The 19,994-nt window shown below is 44.7% G+C and overlaps 1 protein-coding gene across 1 annotated transcript in view; it reads right to left on the reverse strand.

Annotated features, from left to right (window-relative positions):
• The window catches only part of LOC121284659 (contactin-associated protein-like 5), a 1,009,875-nt gene that overhangs the window by 594,428 nt on the left and 395,453 nt on the right, over window positions 1-19,994 (reverse strand). The window contains exons 5-6 of the mRNA XM_041200217.1: window positions 19,656-19,859; window positions 18,674-18,858 (exon numbers count right to left, since the gene is read on the reverse strand). Coding sequence (XP_041056151.1) covers window positions 18,674-18,858; window positions 19,656-19,859 — 389 coding nt within the window. The remainder of the gene's footprint in view (window positions 1-18,673; window positions 18,859-19,655; window positions 19,860-19,994) is intronic.

Raw genomic sequence — 19,994 nt, forward strand, 5'->3', positions numbered from 1 at the left:
ACGGCCCTGGTGGCCGAGCGGACTGCCTCCTCCATGGAGAGAGTGGCGACTCTCATGGAGAGGCTCTTCCAGGAGAACAGTCAGGGCTTCCTAGGGATGCGCTCAGACTTGCAAGCCCTCACAGCGGCATTGACCTCAGGTGGCAGTGTCAGCGTGGAAGGTGGATTTCACCCAGTTTTCCAGCTCGGTGCCCATCCATCAATGGTGAGCGGGGAGATCCGAAGCGACCTCATGTTGGCGCACGATCTGCCTGTCGTCTCTGCGGGCTCCTCTCAGGGCGCTCCAGTTGACGGCAGCAGCTCCTCCGCCCCTCTGTCAGTGACCATGGCATCTGATGAGTCTGCGGCAACTGGGAAATGCCAGCCGTGGCACTGGCAGCTCTCTCCCAGGCGGGGCCAGCACAGGCTTCATGGGCCAGAGGATGCCCGCTAAGGTCATCAAGGCCAACATGACAGCAGAGTGAGCAGGCTGTCTCCAATACTGGTGCTAGCGAGGGGGGAACACCTAGACGTAGCATCCACAAGCGTAAGCATAAATCACCTTAGGCACAAGATGGGCTTATCACTAGTGGTTTTCTTTTGCCCCACTTTTAAATTACTTTTAAGTTGGTGCGCTGTTCAACACCTTTTAATGTACTTTGATTTCTGTATGCCAAGTTGCCAATCATTAAATGTTTTGGTTCTCAACCAGCCTCTGGGTGCTTCATTAGTTCTGCAGGTGTAGGGGAACCCATGATGGTATGAGTGACTTGTTTGTTGTTGAGCTTTACTGAGATGGCACTTAGTTAATGTTCCTGACCAGGCAAAAGTTGCTCTCAGGTATCGAGTATGGAGCCCACAGCCCTGGCATGTGTTGGTGGTTCCTCTTTGGTAGGCTAGCAGAAGGAGCATTGGACCAAAGCCTCCTGGGTGTCCCTGCCTCCCTGGAGGTTGCCCAGGTAAGCACCTATCTCCTCAGTGTTCTCCTGAGCGTGCTCGTCCTTGGACTCACTACTGGACTCATCATCTGCTGTCAGAGCATCTGCGTCTACATCTTTTTCCTCCACCGTGACCCCCCCCGCCCCACAACACCCCCTTTCCAGTACCAGGTTGTGGGAAGTGCAGCATGCAACCACTATCATTGACACACGATCTGGGGGGTACTGGAGTGCGCCTCCTGAACGGTCCAGGCATCGGAAGCGCATCTTGAGAAGACCAATGGTTCTCTCTACCACGGCCCTTGTAGAGGCGTGGCTCCTATTGCACCGCTGCTCAGCTTCTGTTCGTGGATGGTGGAGGGGAGTCATGAGCCACATTTTGAGGGGATAGCCCTTGTCACCCAGCAGCCATCCATCAAGCTGGGCTGGAGCACTGAAGGGCCTCAGCAACTGGGAGTGTCTCCGGATGTAAGCATCATGGGAGCTGCCTGGGTACCTTGTACAGACTTGCAGGATCTACATCCTATGGTCACACACTATCTGCACGTCCATGGAGTGGAAGCCCTTCCTATTGACAAAGGTACCCGGCTCACCCGCTGGCCCCTTGATGGCTGCATGTGTGCAGTCAACTGCACCCTGGACACGGGGGAACCCAGCAGTCGTGGAAAAGCCTCTGGCTCGCTCTGCCTGGCTGGTCTCATCCGAGCGGTAGTGAACAAAAGAGCGTCTGTCACCAGCTTGACACAACCGCCACTGCCCGCCAACCAGAAAATTCTGTCCCTAGTTTGCTTCTCAAATTAAATAAAGAATGTTTCAACATCTCTTTCCTCAAACTTTGGAAGAGCTTGTAAGAATTTAAACATCTCCCCACTGGGTTCTGATCTGGAAATAAGTCCTTCCTCACCTACTGGCATCTCTTTTTTAACTGCCAGCATTTTAAGTTGGAATTCTCTCTCTCTCTTTCTCTATCCTCTTTTTCTAACCTTGCCATTTCTAATTCCCTTTCCTGTTTTCTTTCTCGCCCCTTCCTTTCTGCCTGTTCCCTTTGAAATGTTCTTCCTTTTTTCTTTTTCTGCTGTCTCCAGTTGAAGTTTTCTCAGTTCCTTTACCTGTTCGTGTTCAAGCTTCTTCATTTGCAACTGAAGTCTCACTGCCTCCAGCTGTGACTCACTAGTGTCACTTATCTCTTCCAACTTTAAAAGCTGTGCTATACCTTCAATGATGTCTACTTTCTTTGCCCCTGCAGGTAATTGCGATTGTAACTTATCCACCAATTCCATGAACTTCACTTTATTGACCTTTTGTAAACCAGCCAAAGTTATAACTTCAACTCCCAGACAAGTCTTAGCAACTGCCAAAGCCATATTGCAGCCCCACCACTTAAAAAGAAAAGCCTCACACCAATTTCTGAATTCAGAGTGCTTCTCGTACTCGTAATCTTAAGATTCACCAACTCCAAACCAATCAAAGAATCTCAAATATGTCCTGCAAAGGGCCCTCAATTTCTGTTATGGCAGGCGGATGGTAAATGCCAAGCTTCCCAAATCCCAGAGGGAAACTTGAAGCAGCTGCCACAACTATTTGCAATTTATACTTATTTCCAGCTGTTGGCTTTGAATTCAATGAAAAGGAGCCCAAGTCTTAGACGTTTCTCACAAAACTAAACTAAACCTTTCTTAATAGGAGAAATGATTTTAAGCACATACATAGATCTACAAATTACTACAATGATAACTTCTAAATCCCCTAATTAATCTAACCCCCAGTTACACCTCCATTAAGGCAACCGTAAGGCACACAGATTTTAAAGACCCAGGTGGAAGGTAAATGCCAAGCTGCCCAAATCCTAGAGGGAAACATGAAGCAGCTGCTGCAACTATTTCCAACGTGTACTTATTTTAAGACACAGGCTTTGAATTCAGTAAAAAGAAGGCTACCAAGTCTTCTTACAAAACTAAATTAAACCTTTATTAATAGAAGAAATGATTTTAAAAACATACATAGATCTACAAATTACTACTATGATAACCTTTTAATCCCCTAGTCACTAACCACCAGTTACACCTCCATTAAGGCAACAGTAAGACACATAGATTCTAAAAGACCCAGGCAATTCAAAGTGAGCTTTTCTCAGCTTCGGTTCCTTGTAGACAGCAGCTTGAGGCTTAGATGCTGGAGGCTTTTCCCCCTTGTGTTAGATCTTAGAATTCCTGTTTTTCCACACGGCCTTCTCTCCTTTATACATATTTTCCCCTTTGAATGCAAACTCCCATTGTTTCACTATGTCTTGGACTTTACCTTGCTAACAATAAAATTTATAACAGTACCGATTTTACCTGTAATCTTTGAGAAAAATAAACACACTGGGCAGAATTTTATGGCAGTGGGATTTTACGTTCCCGCTGAAGTTAATGGCATTTATAATATCTCGCCGAAACGGGGCTGTAAAATTCTGCCCACTGTTTCTTAACTTCTCCTGGCTAAGTGAAACATTTAACCCCCTCTTTTGAATTCAAGCTCGTCTGGTTTACTTAAAAATGCAAATGTTCCCTTCATGCCTCACATGCTAAAACTTCCTTCATGTTTACCTACTTAACATTTCAAACATAGCTTATCTTCTGAAACATCAAAGCCTTCAGAACAGCTGCCCTTAATTCAATTAAATCTCACACACACACACACATACACACACACCACTATTACTCTACTTTACAATAAATTCTGATAAAATTATGAAAATTATTATGTCTTCCTGACACCCTCAATGTTATATTGGAGAGCGCACTAACTTGGCATATAACAAGACCTAGGATGACATAATAAAATGTCAAAATTCTGCCTCAGAGTCAAGAGCATGGCACAATTGAGCATTTTAGCACTTGGATGGAGTTATGTCTTTAGGAACTACGTACTGGATCAGCTAAATCTCTGTGGGGTAGTTCATTGGAAAATATGGGCTTGAATGTTTCACTCGTCGGGCGCACAAGATCGGCAGGCCCGGGAGCAGACGGGAAGTGGGCCCACAACCTCAATCGGCTGTTTACCGCGGTTTCAGAATCACAGAATTGTTATGGTGTAGAAGGAGGCCATTCAGCCCATCGTGTCTGCACCGGTTCTCTGAGCATTTTAACTTAGTGCCAATCTCCTGCCTTTGCCCCGTAACCCTGCACATGTTTTATATTTAAATAATCATCTGATATCCTCTTGAATGCCTCAATTGAACCTGCCTCCACCACACTTCCAGGCAGTGCATTCCAAACCCTAACTGCTCGCTGTGTGAAAAGGTTTTTTCTCACCTCGCATTTGCTTCTTTTGCAAAACACATTAAAACTGTGCCCTCTGGTTCTCAATCCATTTACGAACAGGAACAGTTTGTCCCTATCCACTCTGTCCAGACCCCTCATGATTTTGAAAACTTCTAGCAAGCCTCCTCTTAGCCTTCTCCTCTCCAAGGAAAATAGTCTCAACTTCTCCAATCTTTCCTTATAACTGAAGCATCTCATCCCTGGAACCATTCTTGTAAACATCTTCTGCACTATCTCCAATGCGTTCACATTCTTCCTACAGTGTTGTGCCCAGAACTGTACACAATACTCCAGCTAAGGCCTAACCAGTCTCTTATATAAGGTCATCATAACCTCCCTGCTCTTGTACTCTATGCCCCTAATACTGAAGCCTAGAATACTGTATGCTATATAAACAGCTTTCTCTACTTGTACTGCTACCTTTAATGACTTATGTACATATACACCCAGGTCTCTCTGCTCCTGCACACCCTTTAGAATAGTAGCCTTTATTTTATACTCGCTCTCCACAGTCTTTGTACCAAAGTTTTCACCTCACCACTTCTCCACATTGAACTTCATCTGCCACCTAGCTGTCCACTCCACCAACTTATCTATGTCCTTTTGAAGATCTACACTGTCTGCCTCATGGTTTAAACACTCCCAAATTTTGTTGTCTGCAAACTTTGAAATTGTCCCCTACACACCAAAATCTAGATCATTATATATATGCAGGAAATGCAAGGGTCCCAATACCGACCCCTGGGGAACTCCGCTACAAACCTTCTTCCAACCTGAAAAATACCCATTAATCATTACTCTCTGTTTCCTATCCATCTGCCAATTTTGTATCCACGTCGCTATGTCTCTTTTATCCCATGACCCATAACTTTCCTCGCAAGTCTGTTGTGTGGCACTGTATCAAACGCTTTTTGGAAGTCCATAAATACTGCTTCAACAGCCTTGCCCACATCAACCATCTCTGTTACCTCTTCAAAATACTCCAGCAAGTTAGTTAGACATGCTTTTCCTTTAAAAAATCGGTGCTGACTCTTCCGAATCGATCTACATTTTTCCATGTGACTATTAATTCTAGCCTGAATAATTGTTTCTAGAATTTTCTCCACCACTTAAGTTAAACTGACTGGACTGTAATTACAAGACAAACCTTTACAACCTCTTTTGAACAAGGGCGTGATGTTTGCAATTCTCCAGTCCTCTGGCACCTCTCTCAAATCCAGGGAACATTGAAAGATTATTGCCAGTGCCTCTGCAATTTCAACTCTCACTTCCTTCAATATTCTTGGATAAAGCGCATCTGGTCCTGGTGCCTCATCAACTTTAAGTACCGACAGCTTATCCAATACCTCCTCCCTATCAATTTTAAACCCTTCTAGTGGCTGAGTTTCCTCCTCTGTCACCATGGCCTGGGCAGCATCTGCATCAAAGTATTCATTTATCACCTCAGCCACGCCTCTTGCCTCTATGTGGAAAAACCCCTTTCTCATCCCAAATCGGCCCTACTCCTCCTTTTACCATTGACGTGTTTGTAGAATATTTTGCCAATTAACGGCCAGCCAACATGAAACACACACTGAGAAAGGCTCAGCGCTGCCGGTGGGGGCAGGAAGAGGGTGGGCACCGACGTCATCGCGGATGCTGGTGAGAGCTTCCTCTGAGCTCCCTGAAGACAGACAGCTGCCTCAGGGAGCCGCAGACCTCCACGGAATAAGCAAAACAACAAAAAACGCTGCAAAACATGTCCATGCAGCACAATCCAGCACCTGAAAGCATCCCTCATTAAATAACAGTCCCCAGGTATCTCTTTTTATTTTATTTCCCCCACAGAGATTGCATCCCGCCCTGGATCGAGGTTTGAGCAAAAGTGTAAAGGCCGCCTGGCCGATCGGCCCGTCCGCCAACCGTAAAAGTGGATGGGCCACCAAAAAATCGCTTTCAATTGCCTCCTAAATGGGCTTAACTGCCCGTTTAATTGTGGGTGGGTGAGCTTCTGACAGCCGTGCACGCCCACTGAGCGAGATGTCGCACGAACGCACAATGATGTCAGGATGCTAGCCCGAAGCCAACTCGCACTATTTGGCAGCTGGACGGGTCGGGCACATGCCCACCCACGGGACGCAAAATTCCGGCCATGATATAGTCAGTGGTGGTTCACGAATGCAGCATCTCATCTGCACCAACTTTAAAGGACCATGGGTTAGAAACTGGATCTCATCGTGCCCAATTTCTGGGTATAAAATGGGTGGCCAGGCCCAAACTGAACCAGCAGGGGCATCTGAAAAACACTTGAGCTGTCCGGGGCTGGTGCCTAAAAGTGGTCTTAGGGCCTCTGTATATTTTAATACCAACCTGAGCTAAGTTGATCACGTTTTCTCGTTAAAGGGCAGGGTTTTCCATTTCAGGTTGGGACCCCAAAGTCACGGTCAAATACTAGTCTTGACCCCGTATCATGTCTAAAACAGTAGACTAACCATGATTTTTGCAGGGATTGGCCAATTAGCGGCCAGAGGCCACACCCACCATCTAATTAAAGACTTAAGCATTTTTTTTAAAGTGATCTGAGGGAGGGGGGGAGATGGTAAGGGCGACAAGTGGTGAGGATCATCTCTCCCCACCCTCCCCCCACCTTCTTAGAGCTTTGCTTTTCACAGAGCTCTGACCCTTATCCTTCCCATCCCCAATTCCCCTTACTCAGAGGACATTTAAGAGTCAACCACATTGTAGTCAGTCACATATAGGCCAGACGATGTAATGATGACAGATTTCCTTCCTTAAAGGGCATCAGTGAACCAGATGGGTTTTTTTTACAACAATTGACAATGGTCATCATTAGACTTTTAATTCCAGATTTTTGTTGAATTCAAATTCCACCATCTGCCTTGGCAGGATGTGAACCCAGGTCCCCAGAGCATTACCCTGGGTGGCTGGATTGCTAGTCCAGCAACAATACCCCTATACCATTACCTCCCCAGCTTGTAATGTTAACTCTGTTGCGCTCCACAGGTGTTGCCAGACCTGCTGAGTTTTACAGCATTTTCTGTTTTTATTTTTAATTGGCTACCTCCCTGAACTTGCCTTCCCAAAAATAGCTTGGGGGCGGGTTGGTGGCAGAAAAACCTCCATGTCGGCTGGAGGTCCGAAATTGCACTCCCACCCATCTCAATTTGTGTCTCCATATTGGAGCAGAAGTCCTGTCCATGGACGTGGCCTTATCAGCAGTTGCCACCCCAAGGGTAAGCGGGTTTTTTTTTTAAATTTATGTAAAGCTAGGAGTGCATAACTTTATTGCAGTGTGACAAAAAATAATCCCCCTGCCAATGCTTTGGAAAACCAGATATATGTTCCTTCTTTTGCCAAGCACCAAAGTGAAGACATCTTTGTTAAACAGTTTTCTTTTTTATGTAACAAACTGCATGGACACGGTATCACAGTACAAAGGGTAAAGAAAGGGTTATTCAGACTGTACTGAAATGTGCTGATGTTATACTGCTATTGATTTTCATTTATATAATTATATTCATAACCTTTAATATTTGTTTTTTAAGCAGAGAAGTTTAAGTCAATTTAGTCAAGTATCATTGAACTATTGAACCAGCACTGACAGCGCAATGGTCAGTTTAGTCTCTTCAGTAAGCCTAATTAAAGGACATGCCGGTGCATTTGGCAGAGAACTTTCATCGGTTACGAGCACATGCAGGAGGAAGCTAGATAAAGTATCTGGTTTGACGGGTATGGAATGGTATAATATAACAGATAGACTCATAATTAAATGTTTCACTTGGTGGAATTAGCAATTATGTGTAGCAAGTGTGAATCGATTGATAATGTATCAAAGTAAAAGGGCTTGTACTGGTCTACAGGAAAATAAATTGTTCAAACAAAAATAATTGATATGGAGTTAAGTCAATTAAATTCTCCCTCTACAGAGTTGTATTAAGTAACTAAGTTATTCATGGAGGGGGTAAGAGAATGCTATAAAAATTGTCCATTCATAGAGATACAGAATAATGCGGAAGTACTCAGCAGTTCCAGGAGCACCTGTTGAGAGAAAGAGTTAACAGGGTTCGAATCTGTGAACATTCATCAGAAACATTGGCTGGAATTTAACCAACTCTTTGGAGATGGGCTGTGAGGTGGAAAAGTTGAAATGGTGGTGGAATGCATCAAAAGGCTGTTGAGGGAGGCAAGGGAAGAGATATCAGGGGCCCTGGCAGTAATTTTCAAATCCTCTCTGGTCACAGGTGAGGTGCCAGAGGACTGGAGGACTGCTAACATTGTCCCATTATTAAAAAAGGGAGGAAGGGATAGACCAGGAAATTATAGGCCAGTAAGTCTAACCTCGATGGTGGGTGAGTTACTAGAAAGAATTCTGAGGGACAGAATATATCTGCACTTGGAGAGACACGGATTAAGCTGGAATTAGTCAGCATGGATTTGTTAAGGGAAGGTCATGCTTGACAAATGTGATCAAATTTTTTGAGGAGGTAACCAGGAGCGTTGATGAGGTTATTACATTTGATGTGGTCTATATGGACTTTAGCAAGGCTTTTGATAAGGTCCCTCATGGCAGACTGGTCAAGAAAGTAAGAGCCCATTGGATCCAAGGCAAAGTGGCATGCTGGATCCAAAATTGGCTGAGAGGCATGAAGCAGAGGGTGATGGTAGAGGGATGTTTCTGTGACTGGAAGTATGTTCCCATTGGGATTCCATAGGGCTTGGTGCTGAGCCCCTTGCTGTTTGTGGTGTACATAAATGATTTGGAATCAAATATAGGGGGCATGATCAAGAAGTTTGCGGATGACATGAAAATTGGTAGGGTGGTAAAAAGTGAGGAGGATAGCCGTAAATTGCAGGAGGCTATCAATGGACTGGTCAGGTGGGCAGAGCAGTGGCAAATGGAATTCAACCCAGAAAAATGTGAGGTAATGCACTGGGGGAGGGATAATATGGCAAGGGATTATAATATAAATGGTAGGACCCCGGAAAGTACTGAAGATCAGTTGGACCTTGGTGCGCACTTCCACAAATCCCCTAAGGTAGAAGGGCAGGTAGATAAGGTGGTTAAGAAGGCATATGGGATACTTGCCTTTAATAGCCGAGGCGTAGAATACCAGAGCAGGGAGGTTATGCTGGAACTGTATAAAACGCTGGTCAAGTAACAACTGGAGCACTGCGTGCAGTTCGGGTCACCAAATTATAGGGAGGATGTGATTGCACTGGAGAGGGTGCAGAGGAGATTTACCAGGATGCTGCCTGGACTGGAGGGTCTGAGCTATGAGGAAAGATTGGATAGGCTGGTGTTGTTTTCCTTGGAGGAGCAAAGGTTGAGAGGGGGCCTGATAGTGATGTATAAGATTATGAGCGGCATAGATGGGGTGAATAGAAAGGCATTTTTTCCATTAGTAGAGGAGTCAATAACCAGGGAGTATAGATTTAAGGTAAGAGGCAGGAAGATAAGAGGGGAGTTGAGGATTTTTTTTTCATCCAGAGTGTGGTGGGAGTCTGGAACTCACTACCTGAAAGGGTGGTTGAGTCAGAAACTCTCATAATATTTAATAAGTATCTAGATATTCACTTGCATTGCTATAGCCTCCATGGTTATGGGCCAAGCGCTAGAAAATGGGATTAGGGTAGTTAGATGTTTGTTGACCAGTACGGACACGATGGGCCAAATGGCCTCCTTCTGTGTTGTAGACGTCTATGATTCTATGAGTCTGTGGAAGTCTGATGTGCTCCCACCTCCACCAGCTGTTACTAAAAGGCAGGAACGACAGTGGCTCAGCCGCCCACCAACTGGAGGCAGGCAGCCAATCAATGTGATTAATCGGTTTATTGATGGCCATTTTACAACCCCACTGGCATGGTACTGGCTTTGGACCGCCCCCCTCCCCCGCCACCCTCCACCCCCCCCAACCACCACCATCTGATAAGTCTGACAGCTTCATCAAGGCAGCCTCCAGGAGGCTTATGGGAAGGGGGTTGGCAGGGGCCTTCTTCTCCAAGCCCAAGAAGGGAGTCTCCCCGTGGCAATGGACAGCCCCACAGCCCTGATGCCCTCACTGAAAGGCTCGCCCTTCCGAATTACTGGGGCCTGCTTGACTGGCTCTGGCATATTCTGCCAGCCTTTCGAGGGTGCCACAATGTGCAGGTGCCCTCTCCTTCCCCTTGCAGCCTCAGCAGCAACTGCCCTTACTAGTGGCACTGCCAGGCTGTGGAGTCTCTTACTGGACCGGCAGCTTGGAGAGGCAGGCCGACATCCTTAATGGGACTGTGGTCCCAGTGGCAACCTCGTGTTTGTCCATCACCGTTAAAATCCTCACCGGGGATCTGTTTTTGGCTCTGGTAGCAAGACCCAGAGCGAGCTGATATAATTCTGACCATCAACTGGCGTGGCCATTAAGAGTATTTCCAGTATTTTTTGTTTTTATTTTATATTTTGGAAACAATTGGCTGTATGTGATGATTATTTGGATTTGATCTAGGTGTGATCAGTTTGTCCACCGTGCTCAGAACGATAATGCCTTTGCTCAACTAAAGGCATAAGCATTTGTTGTAAGTGCTGCTTTAATGTAGCTTGTGTGCCTGACGCCATGCTCCTGAAGCAACTGCTCCACTTGGTATCTGATCATGGCAGGAAACTTCCAAAAGGACACTGGAATGCCTTAGGGCTGGCGCCAAAGCATCCCTGAAGAGGTTAAACATTCCTGCTGACTCATGAAGCTCACCCTGGCTTGTGACCGACTGAAATGGAGAAGGCTTATTCGGGAAGGGACCGAGTACATCGAGGGACTTAATCGGGAAGGTGCAGAGTTGGAGGGAGTGCACAAGCCTCAGACTACCCATCTAACACGCCCCCACAGACCACCTGCACTGCAGGTGGCAGAGTCTTCAGATCACGCATTGCACTCAAAAACCATCTCAGATCCCATCAAACGGGGGTGGAAGCAAGTCATTCTCAATCCCGAGGGGACTGCCGAGGTAGGAGAAGGCTTTTGAGTGTACTTATTAAATCTGTAACACTTGATATTCAATGTTGATGAACCCTGTTGGTTTGAGAAGTAAGTCACCTACATTTCTCTACACAGTGAGTTCCTGGCCAGAACTGTGCTCTCTTAGGAAAGGGTATAGCAGAATCTCACCAGGAGTTCAAGGAGAAAGCAAAATGAAAGTCAACTCAATGCACGTCAGTAGAATCCGAGCCAATGGATATCTTCTAAGCACTCTCAGCTGCACATGTGCAATAAGGTAAAAAAGCGTCTTTCATGAACTTGGGGTTTTTCAAAGCACTTCACAACAAATGAAGTACTTTTGAAGTGTAGTAAAAGTTGTGACGTTGGAAATGTGGCAGTCAACTTAGGCACAGCAAGATCCCACAAACAGCAATGTGATAATGACCAGTAAATCTGTCTTTCTTTTCAACAAAGTGATGTTGGTTGCGGTATAGCTATTGGCCAGGACACTCCAGCTCTTGACTGAAATCTTGTTTGAGGTCTTTTGCATCCACCTGAGATGGCAGACTGGGCCTCGGTTTAATGTCTCATGAGGAAGATGGCATCTCTAACAATGTGGCACTTCCTCAATACTCGGCTGGAAGGTCAACCCAGGTTGTTGTGCTCAAGTCCTGGAGTAGGATTTGAACCCAGAATTTTCTGACTCAGAGATGAAAGAGCAACCCAATAAGCTCTAATGAAAAGAAGGGTGATTGGAGAAAAGGTAAAAAATTTAATTCGCAAAGAAATTATAATAACTAGGATTTACAATTTTTTTTTATTCATTCATGAGTTGTGGACTTCATTGTCTGGGCCAGCATTTATTGCCTATCCCTAGACACCCTTCAGAAAGTGGTGGTGAGCTGCCTTCTCGAACCCCTGCAATCCATGTGGTGTAGCTACACCCACAGTGCTGTTAGGAAGGGAGTTCCAGGATTTTGACCCAGCAACAGTGAAGGAATGGTGATATATTTCCAAGCTAGAATGGTGAGTGACTTGGAGGGGAACTTCCAGGTTGTGGTGTTATCTGCTGCCCTTGTCCTTCTAGATCGTAGTAGTCATAGGTTTGGAAGGTGCTGCCTAAGGTGCTTTTGTGAATTCCTGCGCTGCATCTTGTAGGTGGTACACACTGCTGCTGCTGTGCATGGGTGGTGGAGGGAGTGAATGTTTGTGGATGTGGTGCCAATCAAGCGGGTTGCTTTGTCCTGGATGGTGTCAAGCTTCTTGAGTGTTGTGGGAGCTGCACTCATCGAGGCAAATGGGAGTGTTCCATCACACTCCTGACTTGTGCCTTGTAGATGGTGGACAAGCTTTGCGGAGTCAGGAGGTGAATTACTCATCGCAGGACTCCTAGCCTCAGACCTGCTCTTGTAGCTACATTATTTATATGGCTAGTCCAGTTCAGTTTCTGGTCAATGGTAATCCCCAGGATGTTGATAGTGCGGGATTCAATGATGGTAATGCCATTGAACATCAAAGGGCGACGATTGGATTCTCTCTTATTGGAGATGATCATTACTTGGCACCTGTGTGGCACGAATGTTACTTGCCACTTGTCAGCCCAAGCCTGGATATTGTCCAGGTCTTGCTGCATTTGGACATGGACTGCTTCAGTATCTGAGGAGCCGCTGAACATTGTGCAATCATCAGCGAACATCCTCACTTCTGACCTTATGATGGAAGGAAGGTCATTGATGAAGCAGCTGAAGATGATTTGGCCAGGGACACTATCTTGAGGAACTCCTGCAGTGATGTCCTGGAGCTGAGATGACTGACCTCCAACAACCACAATCATCTCCCTTAGTGCTAGATATGACTGCAACCAGTGGAAAGTTTTCCCCTTGATTCACATTGACTCCTTGATGCCACACTCGGTCAAATGCTGTCTTGATGTCAAGGGCAGTCACTCTCACAACACCTCTTGAGTTCAGCTCTTTTGCCCAAGTTTGAACCAAGGCTGTAATGAGGTCAGGAGTTGAGTGGCATTGGCGGAATCCAAGCTGGACGTCAGGTAGCAGGTTATTGCTAAGCAACAGTTGATAGCACTGTTATGACCCCTTCCATCACTTTACAGCGGATGGAGAGTAGACTGATGGGGCAGTAATTGGTCAGGTTGGATTTGTCTTGTTTTTTGTGTACAGGACATACCTGGGCAGTTTTCCACATACCCAGGTAGATGCCAGTATTATCCAGTGCCTTCAGCCGTTTCTCGATATCACATGGAGTTAATTGAATTTGCTGAAGATTGACATCTGTGATGCTAGGGACCTCCAGAGGAGGCCAAGATGAATCATCCACTCAGCACTAATATAAAACAAAAACAGAATTACCTGGAAAAACTCAGCAGGTCTGGCAGCATCGGCGGAGAAGAGTTGACGTTTCGAGTCCTCATGACCCTTCAACAGAACTGAGTGAATATTAGGAGAGGAGTGAAATATAAGCTGGTTTAAGGTGGCGGGGGGAGAAGTGTGGGGGGGGGGCGGAGTGGTGTGGTTGTAGGGACAAGCAAGCAGTGATAGGAGCAGATAATCAAAAAATATCACAGACAGAAGAACAAAGAGGTGTTGAAGGTGGTGATATTATCTAAACAAATATGCTAATTAAGAATGGATGGCAGGACACTCAAGGTACAGCTCTAGTGGGGGTGGGGTGGAAAGACTAACAGGGCATAAAAGATATAGATTTAAAAATAATGGAAATAGGTGGGAAAAGAAAAATCTATATAAATTATTGAAAAAAACAAAAGGAAGGGGGAAGAAACGGAAAGGGGGTGGGAGTTCAAGATCTAAAGTTGTTGAATTTAATATTCAGTCCAGAATATTGTAAAGTGCCTAGTCAGAAAATGAGGTGCTGTTCCTCCGCTTTTCGTTGGGCTTCACTGGAACAATGCAGCAAGCGAAGGACAGACATGTGGGCAAGAGAGCAGGGTGGAGTGTTAAAATGGCAAGCGACAGGGAGGTTTGGGTCATTCTTGCGGACAGATCAACATGTCTGGCTGAAGATTTTAGCAAATGCTTTAGTCTTATCTTTTGCACTGATGTGCTGCGCTCCCCCATCATTGAGGGTGGGGATATTTGTGGAGCCTCCTCCTCCAGTGAGTTCTTTAATTCACTACCACCATTCACGACTGGGTGTGGCAGGACTGCGGAGCTTAGATCTGATCCACTGGTTGTGAGATCGCTTAGCTCTGTCTATCATTTGCTGCTTATGCTGTTTGGCATGCAAGCAGTCCTGTGTTATAGCTTCACCAGGTTGACACCTCATTTTTAGATATGCCTGGTGCTGCTCCTGGCATGCCCTCCCACACCCTTCATTGAACCAGGGTTGATCTCCTGGCTTGATGGTAATGGTAGAGTGGGGGATATGCTGGGCCATGAGGTTGCAGATTGCGTTCAAGTACAATTCAGCTGTTGTTGATGACCCACAGTGTCTCATGGATGCCCAGACTTGAGTTGCTAGATCTGTTTGAAATCTATCCCATTTAGCACAGGTAGTTGTGCCACACAACACGATGGAGGGTATCCTCTATATGAAGGCGGGACTTCGTCTCCACAACAACTGTGCGGTGGTCACTCCTACCAATGCTGTCATGGACAGATGCATCTATGACAGGCAGGTTGGTGAGGATGAGGTCAAGTACGTTTTTCCCCCTTGTTGGTTCCCTCACCACCTGCCGCAGACCCCGCCTGGCAGCTACGTCCTTTAGGACTCGGCCAGCTCGGTCAGTAGTGGTGCTACCAAGCCACTCTTGGTGATGGACATTGAAGTCCTCCGCCCAGAGAACATTCTGCGTCCTTGCCACCCTCAGTGATTCCTCCAAGAGGTGTTCAACGTGGAGGAGCACTGATTCATCAGCTGAGGGAGGTTGGTACATGGTAATCAACAGGGGTTTCCTTGCTCATTTTTGAACTGATGCCATGAGACTTCATGGGCCAGATGTCAATGTTGAGGACTCCTAGTGCAACTCCCTCCTCACTGTACACCACTGTGCCGCCACCTCTGCTGGCGCTGCTGCTGGGGTCTGAGACATTATCTGTCGGAAATGATTCCATAAAGATGACGATGTCAGGCTTTTGCTTGACTAGTCTGTGAGACAGCTTTACCAATTTTGGTACAAGCCTCTAGATGTTAGTAAGGAGGACTTTGCAGGGTCAACAGGGCCTGACTTTGCCATTGTCACTCCTGGTGGCTAGGCCGATGCTGGGTGGTTTCAGTTTTCATGACTTCGTAGCAGTTTGGTACAACTGAGTGGCTTTCTAGGCCATTTCAGAGGGCATTTAAGAGTCAACCACATTGCTGTGGATTGGGTTTTTACACCCCAGGTGAGGATGAATGCTTTCATGGTCATCCTTAGACTTTTAGTTCCAGGTTTTTATTGAATTAAAATTCCACCATCTGCCGTGGCAGGATTTGAACTCGGGTTCCCAGAGCATTACCCTGGGTCTCAGGATTACTAGTACAGCAACAATACCACCATGCCTTCACCTACCCTTGACATCATTTTCAATTTTGAAAATAGTTCTGTGTGAAGCTAAAACCTGCTTTTATTCAGCCCGCACTGACTGCTACTTTTAATGACTGCATGCATTTTAAAATACCTACCTGAATGGGTATTACACGTTTAATTATTGCGCTTATTACAAGTTTAATTATTGCGCTTTTACCAATTACATTTTTTTCTGTGTTCTTTCATGGGATGTGGGTGTTGCTGGTAAGGCTAGCATTTGTTGCCCATCCTTCATTGCCCTTGAACGGAGTGCCTCGCTAGCCCATTGCAGAGGGCAGTTAAGAGTCAACCACATTACTGTTGGCCTGGAGTCACATGCAGGCCAGACCAGGTAAGGATGGCAGATTTCCTTCCCAAAAAAAAGATATTAGTGAAGCAGATGAGTTTTTATAACAATCATCAATAGTTTCATGGTTGCTGTTATTGAGGCTAGTTTTCAATTCTAGATTTATTAATTAACTTTAAATTTCAGGAGTTGCCATGGTGGGATTTGAACCCATGTCCCCAAGTGCTTTGCCTAGGCCATTGGATTACTAGGTAAATGATATTACCACCACACAGCCATCTCCCCCAAAGTCAATTGCTGTCTCCCATTGTAGTCAGTCCAGAGAATATTGTACCATTGGGAGAATGTTTCTGTTATTTCTATTCAGAAGCTTTTTTCTATTACTTTGCATAGTTACATTTCATAATTACAGGTTTTAGAGGCCAAAAGTAATCACATGCAGTAAACTGTTAATAAATAATATTACTTTCTTTCTTTGCTCAACATACAATTAATTTTAAGTATGCTGCTGTGAAGAGTTTAATTATTTTTTGCAGTAAATGCGTTAGATAAAATGCATGTTGCTGTTTTAATAATATTACAAATTGCTGTTGAATTCCCCACTTAAAGTATTTGCATCGGTATTGCGCAATCGTTTAGCGTCATACCAATGTTACATGTCACACATAATAACAACTTGCATTTATCTAGTGTTTTAAACATCCCAAGCTGCTTCGCAGGACCATTTCCAAACAAAGTTTGACACCGAGTCGCATAAGGAGATATTAGGAGAGATATCCAAAAGTTTGGTCAAAGAGGTCTATTAGAAACAACTTCTTAAAAGGAGAGCGGCGGGGAGGTTAAAGGAGGAAATTCCACAGCTTACAGCCAAGGCAGCTGGAGGCATAGCCAGCACAGGGGGGCGAAGGCAGCTGGGGATTGACCAAGAGCCAGAATCGGAGTTTTGGGGGAGCATTACAGGAGGTTGCAGATTTAGGGAGGCTTTTACTTAACTCATTCATGGGTCATGGCGTTTTTTGGCAAGATCAACACTACTGGCTTGAGAAGCTGGTGAGCGGCCTTCTTTAAGTCAACAGGGTTGGTTGTTAGGCACATTTCAGAGAGCAGTGAAGAGTTTTACCACATTGCTGTCACACATCAGCTAAACTAGGTAAGCAGGGCAGATTTCCTTCCCTAAAGAACACCAGTGAACCAGTTGGATTTTTTATGACAAAAAGTTTAATGGTTACCATTAGTGATATTAGGTTTTAATTCCAGATTTCTTAATTAATTGAATTTAAATTCCCTAGCCGCAGGGCTTGTCTCCAAATTGGTTTTTGGATTGCAGTTCAAGTAGCATAACCACGAGACTACTGCACCCAGTTTCTGATTGTCTAATAATCAGGATTTTGATGCTGGAAGGACCAGTTGTTTGTGGAGATGGAGGCTCCTTTTTAAAAGAAAACAAGCTACCTTACAATAAAGCTTAAAGAAACAATCAAAGGCTCATGGTGCAATCTAAGAATTTGAAAATGGGACAGCCATCTCTTCTCAATCATTTCAACAATGCCTCCCAGCTTTCACGGTTATCAAATTGCGGTCAAGACTGGCGCAGCATATGTATTGCTATTTTGCATTTTTAGTAACGTCCATGAAACTTCACCAACTGAAGGATAAAGATTCACTACCAAATCGCTGCTTCTCATTCTCGTACAAAAGAGAGAAAATATGTGATTAAGCCCCAGGCTCCTATTAAACTCTAAAAAGTCATAGTGCATTGTTTTCAACTTGTTTGTGACCTTCTTAAATAACCAACTCCAGACAGTGATATTCAACAACAGCTACTTATGTATATGTAGCACTTTAAACATAATAGTGTCCCAAGGCACTTCACATGGGCACCATAAAACAAAATTTAACACCAAGCCACATAAGAATATATCATGACAATGGCCAAAAACCTGGTCAAAAAGGAAGGTTTTAAGGAATGTCTTAAAGGAGGAGAGAGGAGTAGAGAGGCGGCAGATTTAGGGAAGGAGTTACAAAGCATAAGCATAGCTGATGGTAGCCCACCAAGGGTGCAGCAATTACATAAAGATCAAAATGTAAATGACATAACAAGTCCTGGGGAGTCACCTTTGAACCAACTAACCACCATAGGAGCTCTTATCCTATATTGCCATGGGTAGAGCAGCCCACTTTGACCATGTCAAAAGCACATATTTTAACAAAACAATTCTAGGATCTAGAAGCATGTTCTTCCTGACCAGAGTGTTTTTGATTGTAATCAGAATGATGACAGCGTGACTCATTAGGGCAAGGACCAAATCATTTAAGAGACAGCTAGATTCTGTCATGGGAAAGCTAAGGTTTTAGAAGAAATCAAATGGCCAATAGACCTCTCCATTCAGAACTGTCTAATGAAGTTTCAATTGTTTTCACACATTTGCTGTCATATATGTTGAGTTTATAAGACAAGTTAAGATGCAAGCTCCAACCCATAAACTCCATATATCCTCAATCCTCTGATGCCTAATGTGCCTTGAATTGGCAAAAAGTCACAAGTAGACATAGCTGTGAGCTACAAGTAGCTGCAGGGCATTAGAATTTAAAATAAAAATTTTAAAGGTGCGTATGGGAATGATATAAGTTGAAAACATTGCATCTCTCATCATGATAGATTAAGAGTACCTCATAATCAATATCCAGGTGATCAAACTCTCCTTTGGTTCGAAAGTGCTGCGTGTGCTTATCCACGGTGAAGTTCACTTGTTTGTTGTAGCGTTCGATTGTAATGGAGTGCCAGTGCTGATCGTCCAGCAGGCTCCCCAGTGTGACTGAGGTGTGACCATTAACAGATTGCAGCTTTGCATCGCCTAGGGTTTACCATAAGAAACAAAGGAGAAAAATCAAAAAAAAAATCCAACATTGAATTAGGAGACTGTTAATAACCTATAAACAAGATGATACTAGCTGCAAGATTGCACAATCAGGTCAAAGGCAGCCATTCTATCACTTATATCATATGTTTCGAGTATTATAGATTGGTTAACAAGTTAGTCAAGTGTTTAGGTGTCTCTTTGTAAAAGCTGTTTGCAGATCTTAACATTTGATCTCCCAGTTATCGTTCTTCCCTATGTTTTCTTGGGCATTTCCTCATCAGTCCCAATAAAATGGCTTCTCCTGCCTGTTAGTGCCAGCTCTGATATAGAAGTTGGCACAAAATAATTTATGATGTTTCTCTCAGAACCCAATGGGCCTGTCTTGCAATTTTAGCATGTTTTTGTTTTTCTTACAGAATCAGAAATGCTTTGACAAATCAAATATATGTGCTTCGGCCCTCATTAACTTTTAGCTAGCAAGCCTCATTTGGCAAAGTGCGTGCTAGGCAAAGGTCATAACTCCTCATGTTTTGTCACATCTTTCAAATTCAGGTCATCTTGTTGGTTGAACCTGATTTTTAATTCTATGTAGCTGATGTTTCGAGGTGAATAACGGGGGAAAGATATCAATGTTTGCTGAAAATACTTAGGAATCCTCAAGAGCTCTTTATTACTTATTTCCTGAAGGTGGGGAGTAGGGTGGGGGTTTTTTTTCGGGTTCAGGAGATACCCCAAGAAGCTTCGGTTCTTGGAAGAGTGAAACGCTTACAGTAACGCAACAAGATCCATACCTAGATTGATCTGCAGTGACAGTTTGCCTTTCTTGAGTTCCAGCGTGATGTAATCTCCCCGTTGACCCTCTCCGTGCAGGACCACTCCATCACTTTGTAACGTCTTGAACTTCAGGGAAATCATGTCCTTTACTGTGCTCACACTCTTTTTGTTGAATCTGTAGAGCAGCGAGCTTCTACCGTCAAAATCAGCCATGTCTGACTCTGTAAGATCAACAGCACATAAGATAATGACTTACACAGGTTGCATCGCTCCATTTTTCTCTTCTATCATCACACCCCCACCCAAACCCCCCCACCCCCAACTCCTTCAACATTACGAAGGAACCACAGCTGAAG

This window comes from Carcharodon carcharias, chromosome 12 (genome assembly GCF_017639515.1).
Source record: "Carcharodon carcharias isolate sCarCar2 chromosome 12, sCarCar2.pri, whole genome shotgun sequence".
Taxonomy (NCBI): domain Eukaryota; kingdom Metazoa; phylum Chordata; class Chondrichthyes; order Lamniformes; family Lamnidae; genus Carcharodon; species Carcharodon carcharias.